Source organism: Chelon labrosus (assembly GCF_963514085.1).
Source record: "Chelon labrosus genome assembly, chromosome: 16".
NCBI lineage: Eukaryota > Metazoa > Chordata > Actinopteri > Mugiliformes > Mugilidae > Chelon > Chelon labrosus.
Genome location: NC_140349.1, coordinates 13224648 through 13235182, shown reverse-complemented (window position 1 = coordinate 13235182; position 10535 = coordinate 13224648). Strand labels below are relative to the sequence as shown.

The 10535-nt window shown below is 43.0% G+C and overlaps 1 protein-coding gene across 1 annotated transcript; it reads right to left on the bottom strand.

Annotated features, from left to right (window-relative positions):
* Window positions 1–707: 707 nt before the first annotated feature.
* On the bottom strand, window positions 708–10295 carry rbm24a (RNA binding motif protein 24a). Its single transcript, XM_084563153.1, has 4 exons — window positions 9859–10295; window positions 8804–8927; window positions 8606–8660; window positions 708–3283 (listed from the first exon to the last, which is right to left on the bottom strand). Exons 1-4 carry the CDS (start codon window positions 10024–10026, stop codon window positions 2932–2934), a joined length of 699 nt encoding a protein of 232 aa, XP_084419279.1. The 5' UTR covers window positions 10027–10295; the 3' UTR covers window positions 708–2931.
* Window positions 10296–10535: the final 240 nt, after the last annotated feature.

Genomic DNA, 10535 nt, shown 5'->3' with positions numbered 1-10535 from the left:
TTTGATTTTCTAAAAACAGGTCTATTTTAACTTCACGATGTCATTTCTCCAGCTCCTTTCACTTTGTGTAACAACAAAATCTAATTCTTGCTTTAAATGCACACAGACATGGTTGCTAACCTTTTTATTTAGGACAACAAGTCTGCACATGCTACCGGCCTAGCGTGCGCAAACCAGCTAGGTTTGCGAAATTTTGGTCTGTTTCATCAAAATTGTAACATGAGCTAAGTTTTTACATGTTTCACTTATCCAAGCTAAGACCATAAAGGCCGCTCATGAAAACACCTTTTGTGAAACAGGCCTCTGGTTTAATACTCTGAATCAAAGTGAAGAGAAAGTGTTGACAGTGGTAGCGCTAATGCTAGTTAGCTAATTAGACCTCAGGGTTTTAGAATAGATATGAAACTAAAATGCCAAATAACGACAAACCAGTGTGTCAGAATATTGACGTGTGTCATTCTGGTTGGTTTATATACATATTTCACACAGTTATCATTTATTTTTTGTTTAATAATGAACTCTTCGGGCTTCCGTACATTTAGAGAAGTATTCTGAGGTGTATGTGAAGAAGGGAGTTCACAAAAGACAGATTTATAAACTCATTGCTTCCGAGTGCAGTCTGCATGAAAAGAAAAGTCACCAGGCCTTTTTTTTTTTTTTTTAAATATAGAACCTTTTATTTCAATTTGAGTAAATGGTGATGAAGTTTTGAAGAAAAGGTTTTTAATATCAACATGACCTTTTTGCATTTAAATAGTAACACTTTACATGCCTTCATCCAGTGACAATGAAAAGCTTCTTTAAAAAGTTTTTTTTTTGTCATTTATTTTTCATATTTCCCTTGTAAGAAAGAGTTCAAGTATAAAAATTTCCCAACAGTGTAAAACAGCCCATCTGATGAATATTAAGCAAAAGAAGCACAGCTACTGAAACCTCGACAACGACTATACATTCTAGTAGAGAAAAGCAGCATTTTTGCTTGTTTTTGTCAAAATTATTGTATTTTTTTTTTTTCCCCTCTCATCTAAACACAGAAGAGGCAGAGTACAATCTGCATGCGAACGGGCCTGCAATTTAAATAAAGTTCTTCCATACAAAAGGCATTAAGCTAATATTTAATGTCTAAAGAATCAAAAAGATAAAAAATAAAAGTACAGTGCACATAACAGTATCTTAAATAACTCCTACATCAACATCTTTTGGTTGAGTATGTTAATAATAATAATGATAATAATAATAATACTAATAAAACTAATCAATAACTTATATATGCCTTGAGATGAGTACATAATAATATTATTAATACAGTACCGCCACTAAGTCTCTACTCTCAGAGCGTCAACATAGTCAACCCTCAAAAATAAATATCTTAAATAGTAGATTTCTCTCTCTTATTCTACTTTTTTTCTCTTAAATAGCAGTAAAAATGTAAGGCACACGAACGTCAAAGAGTAAACCCCCGTCCTCTCCACCCCACCTGGTGTCCTTGACAGATTTGAGGCAGGCCAGTTGTTGGGGTGGCTTTGGTGAACGTGTTTGTGTACCTGACAGCAGACTACAGCAGCACAGAGGTGGAAATGCTGACAGCGTCAGCGCTGAATGACCGGTGGAGATGGGTGGGGGGCCTCGATGTGGGGCTCTGTGTTGGGTGGAGGGGTTGGTTCCCAATGGGCTCGGCTGGGGATTAAAATGTGACAGCTCAACAAACGAGCACAAGTGATGCGTTCTTTCCAGAGTGATCCGCCTGTGTAACGCTGGAGCGGCTCCGTCCGTCCGCCCCCCACCAACACCGCCCCCACCAACGCCACCAACGCCAGCAGCTGCTCGCTCCCTCTTTCTTTTTCTTTCTCTCCGTCATAGACCACTGTGCTGCCTTTGTCTTTGACTGCTATGTGTGCAACTCTGGGTGTATGTGTGTCAGTATCTGAGTGAAATGTGGAAAAGCAACAGATTTAGTGTTTCTCATTGTCTGAAGCCATTTTCAACCTCTCTCCTTTTGTCAGTGCCGTTGTTTTGTTTGCCAAGTCCCCCTTTAGTCCAAGAGTCGAGTCAGAGTTGATGACATTTTCAGTTTTTTTGTTTCTTTTTCGTTTTTTTGTCTCATAGTGATTTGTTTGCTTTGCATAGGTCAAGAGGTCGAGACACGGAGTAAAAAACAAAAAGGGACATTCAGCATCAGGAAGATAAAAAGGTAGTTCTTCAAATGTGTGTGACACGACGAGTTACGACTCCTCGACTTCCTGACAAGAGGTCACGTAATAATAGCTAACACACTGGAAACGGTTCCATTTCCCTGATTATCAGAAAATATTAACTCCAAAAAATGCACTTGAAAAGACAAAAAGAAAAAAAAAAAGAACGAGCAGAGCCCTCAATGTGTAATAATAACAATAATAAATAGAAATGTTATGAGGGCATTAAATAAACACTTGTGGAACACAACAAGTGAAAAAAGAGAGCATTTTCCTAAACTAACGTTAAAGACAGCAATAGGACTTGAAGGCTTAGTTGAACACCTATACCAACCACAGGGATTAGTTCCTGGATTCTCTTCTCTAGAAATAAGTACTCTACTACAATGATAATAGTAATGATAATTATAATAATAATCATAGTAATAACAACAACAATAATAATAGTAAATCATTATTTGTTCTGCGACTTTTTTTCATTTTCTGTTTATGTTTTTTTTTGGTTGAAGCACAGCAAGTTGGAAAGTTACTGTAAAAAGTTTCCACCTCACCATCATCACTACCACCACCATCATCACCATCATCATCATCACCTTTTAAGAGCAACTCTGCCTTTGAGTTGCTGACGTTCACACCCTTAAGGCCACTCCCTCTTTCTTTTCCTTCGCTCCTTGCAGCTGCTCAGCTGTGGCCAGGGTCGGGCCTCCTCTCTCTGCGTGTCCAGTGGTTGCAGTGGCTGCTATTGCATGCGGTCGGCTTGCAACTGCTGCGGCTGGTACTGGCCGAAGGCTGCAGCTGCAGCGGCGGCTGAGCCCGGGGCGGCGGTGGCTAAAGGCTGCTGGACTGCATAGCCGTAGCCGGCAGTGGCCATGTAGCCTGTGGCAGCAGGGGAGGCGGCGTAAGGATATTGCTCGTATGCGGCGGCGGCGGCTGCGCTGGCTGCAGCTGCGGAGTACTGCGCATAGGCAGCCCCGGTGTAGTCGATGTAGGGGGACGAGGCCGTGGCAGGGGCAGCGGCTGTAGGCTGCACGTGGGGGATGACCACGCTAGGCTGAACGAAGGCCTGAGGGTACACATAGTGGGCCGGGATGCTGTAGGACAAACACACACATGTGACAGGTTATTTGATTCTGTATCGAGTGTCGGAACAGGACCCAAACAAAGCCCACCCTAAAACCCAACTCCACCACACTGCGGCCAAGCTCCCTCCCACCACCCAGCCCCAGTCCAATCCACCAGTCAAGAACACCAAGGAAATGCCTGCTAGTAGGGATTAGAACAACATAGGGTTGCCAAAATAGAAAACTCTGTGAAAAGAAGAGTGGAAGGTGAGGAAAACTTTGAACACCCAGAGGTTTGTAACCTGTGGGATACCCCTCTACTGAAAAATCACATCTGTATGGTAACATTTAGAGGAAGTGATGATGTCATTTGATGGGATAAACAATGGAGACGTGTTTTACTATTCCTGTCATGGTCAGTTCTGAGTTTGTGTTGTGGAGAGGTAGAAGGACGTGAGATGAAAAGAAATAGAAAGAAGTTCGGGATCTGTAACCTGCAGCTCGTGCGTGGGTCACTTGCGGATTTGGCTGCGGTGCCGTCCCTGCCTGCTGGAGGGCGAGCAGGGCGTTGAGGGGGGCTTACAGTGCTGGGGGCAGGGGTGCGAACAGAGGAGATGAGCCCAGGGAAGCATTGTGAAAATGTCACTGCCACTTTGACAGCTGGACAGTTTTAAAAAGGGACGCTGCTGGCCATTTCCCCCTCTGTGTCGGGACAAAGAGCCGGGGGAGGCAGCGGGGGGAGCTGGGACTAGGCTCTGCACAGAGAGGGATGTTTCTATTAAATAAACAGTTCTGAACAATGAGCACATTCTGCCCTCCATGACATAGCCTTATCCCGGCCCCAAACTCTATAAGGTCTGGAAACTCGGTTGGACGGCAAGCCTGAGGGGAGCTTTGGAAATTCATATGGGTGTTTAAGAGAAATTAAGAGTCAGCTTTTGACATTTAAGTTCAATCTCACTTTAACTGGAATGGAATGAGAAGCATCCTGCTTAACAGATACTGAAAAAGACTCCAGCAACAGCTACTCTTATGTGTCCGAGTTTGAAAAATGAAAGGCCCATAAAAGTGTCAGACGACCGGTACAATCAGTGGACAGTCAGGTGGTCACTTTGGAGTCTGGACTGAGGTGCAGAATATGATAAAGAGTGAAAGGCAGGATCTATCGTGGCAACCCTATTGTGAGCACTCCATCATCCAATCCAATCCACATCTCAACCGAAAACAGTGGACCAGGAGAAAAACAGGAAAAACCCAAACAGCAAGGCGTCAAGAGAGGAAGAAATAAATAAAAATAGTTCACCTCGGCTACACTGATTACATGAACAACGACAAGGGCACGGCACAATCACTCAGCTGAGAAGATAAAAACGTGAAAAGGGGAGGTGTAAACCAGCTCTTACTAAAGGGCGAAGCTCAGTGTCGCAGTACAAAACACATGCAGACACACAGGCTGGACGTGGCGAGAAAACGTCTGCACTGAAAAGATTGAGTGTTTTCTCCAGAGTGACGCGAATTGGAAAACCTTCAGAGACGCTATTTCTATCATCATGTGATGCTGAAACTCTCTCTTTGAAACCCACCACTAATGAAACTCAGCAGGTCCAGGCAGGTTTTCAGGATAATTTTACTGGACGTCATCCGTAAAGCTGCCCTAATGCAAAAGTCCCACACACTGAAGCGGAGATTTGAAGCCCTGTTATCTGGTGTTTGATGTGGAATCAGTAAATGACCAACAAATAGTAGGAACCTCCTCAAACTTGGAGTTTGTGAGGCATGGCCGCTATCCAGTGTGAAGACATACAAATAATAGACAATAGATTCAATAGTTTTTGCCTGACATCGTCTTGTTAACAAATTCTGTTTCCTGCACAAACACATTTGAATATTAGAAAATAAAACTCTTTGTTGAGCTGCAGCGGACCATGAGAGAAGACAAACAAATAAAAGCGCTGACAAGGTTTTTACGCCTGGTGTAAGTAATAAATTAAAGTGATTACATCTACAATCGAATAATTTAATTTAAAGTTGTCGTGCTCAGGAATTACAACACGCAAGACAAATTTTAGAGAAATGTTACAAAGCAGATCTAATAATCTCTTAATCTAATAACAACACGAGTTTCATCTCCGTGCATGCTTTTATTTTTTAACTGTTTTGTTTGACTTTAAGCTTCTACTGCAGTTGCAAGTCCGGATTTAATCTACAGACGCGCTGTATACGTGAAGATGGACGTTATGTACTGTTTTTATTTACAATCAGTATTTGAAGAAACTAGTGTTGAATGAGCTGCCTGTAGCAGAGTGTGTTTCACTGGCTCTCAATTAATCTTGTGGGAACAGATTAAAGTTTTACATTTTAAAGAAAGGACATCCAGTGATATGCACCCATCTACAAACTCTCAACTCTGTGCATTTTGAGCTGTCCCCCTTTTAGCTCTGTATCTATGGGATGGTAGAATACCACACACACAAACACGCGCACACAAACATACACACACACACACACACACACTCAGATTTTTGAGTCATGGGAAGCAAATCGTTGGCTCTCTTAAAAAACAAAAAAGAAACGTCTCCCTGGAGATGCTCATAAAATAAGAAAATGACTATGCGGCTGATTTGTCTGACAATCATGTCGGTACCTACGGTGCCAGTCATAGGTGCCAACGGGACTCATGGTCCGACTGTCCCTCCCTGTGCGTGACTGCGTGTCTTCACTGGAATGTCATATTCACGCTACCCAGCGGCCATTAAAGTTCAAGGCTAAATAAAGGTTGTCTTCCGCGGAGCATGCTGTCTGCTGAGGGACACGAAGCTAATGCGTAAACATCTGCGCTGCTTCGATATACTTTTGTTACTATGACCATGTCACAGGCGGATCTGGTTTGTGATTTCACTCTATAACGATCTGAGTAATAATCCAAACGCAGAAAGGATCATGTTAGCTGCCGCTAAAACTGCAGACTCTAATCCGAGCTGTTGTCAAGTCAACACTGGAGTTTGAAATTAAAAAGTTTAACGGTTTAACTTTAATTAATTTAAAAGTTTTATAATTTTCTGTTTGAGTTTCTGAGCCGCTGCACGATTAGCAACTAACTGAACAGTCACACATGTCTGTAACTGTCATCTTCATACACTGATCAGGCATAACATTATGACCACCTTCCTAATATTGTATAGGTCTCCCTGGTGCCTCCAAAACAGTTGGGACTCATCAGAGAATGGACATGGGCCTTCTGAGGGTGTCCTGTGGTGTCTGGCAACAGGATGTTATTGGTGGGGTGCCTTTGGGTCCTATGGGTTGAGGGGAGGGGCCTCATCCCACAGATACTTGATCAGTTTGGGATCTAGTGAATTTGGAGGCCAGGTCAACACCTTGTGCTTTTCTTCATGTTTTTTGAGCTGGGAAGTGGCTGCTGCCATCAAGGAGTGTCATTGCTATGGGGTGGGGGTGCCTGGTCTGGTTTAGGAGGGTGGTACATGTCTAAGTAACATCCACACGAATGCCAGGTCCAAAAGTTTCCCAGCAGAACATTGTATTGTCACAAGATGGTCAATGTTGTTCAATTCTCCTGTCATAATGTTGTGGCTGATCGGTGTATTATAGTCCATATTGACTGCACCTCTCATCTGACTGATTCGTATAGTTTTTGGCAAAATAGTGAACCTGAATTTGTCAGTTTTATTGAAGGTACCTGCTCAGTTCCTCTCGTGACATTTGTGAACATAATGCATTGTGTAATTTGGCCATGATCTGTACGGACGTATTTATTTTCCCAAACGTACTGTACTAGATTAATTTAAATATTCACGTTTGTATTCTGTCAATTCACTTATGATGTAATACAAATTGCAATTTAGTTGATTTCTTTTCCATTTAAGCTCAAATTGGTACGTTACGTTGAGCCCTAAAACACGCACCCTGTTTAAATGGCCCCCACCCAGCTCATATATGACACAGAGAGACAGCTCACACACCCTCACCAGACCCCCCCACACCCCCACCCCTCCTCTCTAAAACACACACACACGCTACACAGAGCTTCATGCGACTGCAGCGTCAGCATTCGGGGCTTTGTGTGGTACAATGGGTGCGCTTGTTTTCCTTAACACCACGAGCCCATGTGACGAAAGCTCGCTCTGAGAGAATAAGAGAGAGAAAGAGAGACATCCAGACATTTGTTTGTGTCACACTGGAGACCTTGGTGCGCTGACCTGAGCTGAAATGTGCACGGATAAAGACACACACACACACACAAACACAATAAAACCCCACATGTGCCAATGCAATCGGACACGTCCCAGCACGTACAGCCCATTTAATAGCTGATAGGTCTGTCATTCATTCATAAGACATCCACATTTCTGATGGAGGGAAGAGGAAGGACAGCTGGCGATAATGTGGCAAAGTGAGACGCTCTCAAAGTGAATCCGTCTCCGCCACGTTGCGTTAATGTTAGAAAACACCAGGAAGATGCTATGAGCACACACAAGCGGTGATGGGCTTGGTTATTCTGGGACGTAAAAGTGTGAGGTGTTGGGGCATGAGAAGGGGGTAAAAATAAGAAAGAGAGAGAGAAACTCCACACAGAAACTTCAGCACTCACTCAAACAAGACAACCAAGAGGAATAAAACACGTGAAACAGCACATCCTGTTAAACAAAACAGGCCAACCACAAGCTAAAAGCAAAAGTGAAACACAAAAAACGTTGCTCCTTCCACAAAAAAATGAAAAAGAACACCTCAATCAATCCAGCTTTTTTCTTTTCTTTTCTTTTTTTTTGGTCACTAAATTAAAAAAGCACACGGTTTAGCTACCAACACCACTTCATAACCGCACACAAAGCTAAGTTCTATTCAAGTGAAAGTCAAACCCCACGTACATGCATCTGTAATCACCATTTTTCGAGAGCTCGCTTGTGTGTGTCTGAGTCTACAGGTAATTCCTTTCTCTGATCTCTGATTATTCTTGCAGAACTATTCCACAAAGCAGCGCAGTTAGCTTAACCGAGAGCGAGCCTGTCGAACCAGAGAAAGATAGATAACATTGGGTCAGGCTGGAGGTTTATGGAAGTATGCACTCAGACTCAACACACATTTCTACAAACAGGCAAACTTAGAGAAGGCAGTTTGACTTTTTTTTTTTTTTTTTAGGTGGACGATGATTTTGATAAAAATGAACATTACTGTCCACTTGTCATTATCCGCCATCATTTGTTCAAGGAGAAAAAAAAAAGAATAAAATATAATTATTTATAGTATGAATCAAATGAGAAGGTCAAAACATGTTTGAATAATTTAGTTAATTTACATCTTAGCGTCCCTTCCAAAAGTAGAGTCAGTCCTTACCCATAAGGCCTTTGGATGAACGCAGGGTGAATTTGGGGAACACCAAAGGTAAAACCTGCAAAACAGAATAGCTTTCAGTAAAAATACAACAGAAACCACTGAAGCCTGGACATTTCTCTGTGACATGAGCTGCAAATTTATGACCTAATAACCTGCTCACATGTCGCAGAAGACACCGGAAAAACAAAGAAAGACTACCTGGCTGCATCACTCGAGGCTTGGCCCCCAGGTAGGCCAGGTTCACGTTGGCCTTCCTGCCGTCGATGATCGGGTTGGGGTCCTTGCAGGCCCGATCTGCGGCCGAGCGGTCCGCCATCGTCACCTGGCAGGGGAAAATGGACCATTTGAGCATGTGTTTAAGGGAGGCTTCCTTTCTCCTGCCTTTATATTACAGATTGCTGTGAATAAACTGAGGGCAGAGCGTGTGCTCACAAGTGCAAGTTCTATACGTGTGGCCCATCATTAACATTGGCAAGTGTCTGGCACACATTTATCACCCTCATGTGGATGTGATGTAACTATCAGCAGTGAATGGGAGCCAGGCAGAGATGTCTGGGCGCTATCTCTCCGATTAGGAGCTTCATAGCCACCAGCTCTCTCTGGGGCTCTCACACAAATAGAAATATGACAGGGAGAGAAGTTGGATACATAAATATGAAGTAGCTGGAACAATAAAAAAATAAGTGAAGCAAAAGTGGGAGTTTCATTTTACAGTGAAATGTTGTTCCCAACATATAAATGCATCTAATTAAACTGGTTTAAGAAGTGATCTCCTGCACTATGCATAGGTCAATCTGACAGCACACTATCACCAAATAAAGTTATTAAATCAACTCTGAGTGGCTCAACTGCTTTTATTCCCATGTTTTATGGCATGTTTGAGCAGGATCTCCTTCTTTTTTGAACTGCTCTGACACGATGAAACCATAAAAGGTGCAAATATCAAGACATTATAGTGGCTTTTTGTTTTTCTCAGCCCGGCAGCGCTGTCAGCGCCGAGGACAGCTCGTTCAAAAACGTGTCAGGGCGCATACCAACGCGCAACAAGTCGGTGGGTGTGAGATTGCAGCAGAAACCAGTGACAAAATTAAGCAATGACCCGCTTATCAAAACATAAACATGCCATGACCGCATATATATCAGCGTTAGTCATGATGTTGTGAAAGAGACGCACTAAAGCTGGTCGGATCTCCAGTTTTGCACAGACTTGTGCGTAAAGCTGAGAGACTGCTTATTATAATAGTGATACTTACAAATCCATAACCTCTAGACTTGCCGGTCTGTCTGTCGGTGATGACCACAGCTTCTTCAATCTCTCCAAACACCTCAAAATATTTCCTGAGACTTGAATCCGTGGTGTGGTACGGCAGACCCCCGACAAAAATCTTCGTGTAGGTCGTGTCCTTTTGCGTGGTGTGCATCGTTAGTGCAAAATACAATAAATAGAAACAATTTTTTTTTAAAAAGAAATATGTATAATAGTGCAAATTCTCCTTATCGGTAATTTTTTTTGGGTTTGAGAAAGTGGGAGATCAGCTGGCTCTGTCAGATTCTCAAACAAAAAGGGAAAGCAAAACAAAAACTCGACAATGTTGAAGCCTGGAGGTAGATTGACAATCTTGCGACAGTGAAGAGGGAAGTAATATGGAGCGGATTGTCCCACAGAGACCGTCAGGTGTTTCCAGCTCTTCTTGGTAACTCAGCCGTCTAACTAAATAGGCTTGGGACCCATTCCTAAAAGCGGCTGCCTCCAGACTCCACCCAGCTCCATCACTGCCCGCCCACCAGAGCGCACAAACAGCTGGGAAGCCTGATCAGTGACAAACACTGGATCCCCTTCACTGTTAAAAAAAAAGGGGGGGGGGGGGGGGATACATAAAAGTGGAATCACGTTTAGTTGACTTTAATTAAGGGGAAACAAAAAGTAGCT

Excerpts from the sequence above, each read along its gene's own strand:
- rbm24a (XM_084563153.1), bottom strand. The coding sequence starts at position 10,026 with ATGCACACCACGCAAAAGGACACGACCTACACGAAGATTTTTGTCGGG. Across the intron at positions 8,928-9,858 it reads AGTCTAGAGGTTATGGATTT|GTGACGATGGCGGACCGCTC; the intron begins GTAAGTATCACT and ends TTCCCCTGCCAG. Across the intron at positions 3,284-8,605 it reads TTCATCCAAAGGCCTTATGG|CATCCCGGCCCACTATGTGT; the intron begins GTAAGGACTGAC and ends TTTGTCCTACAG.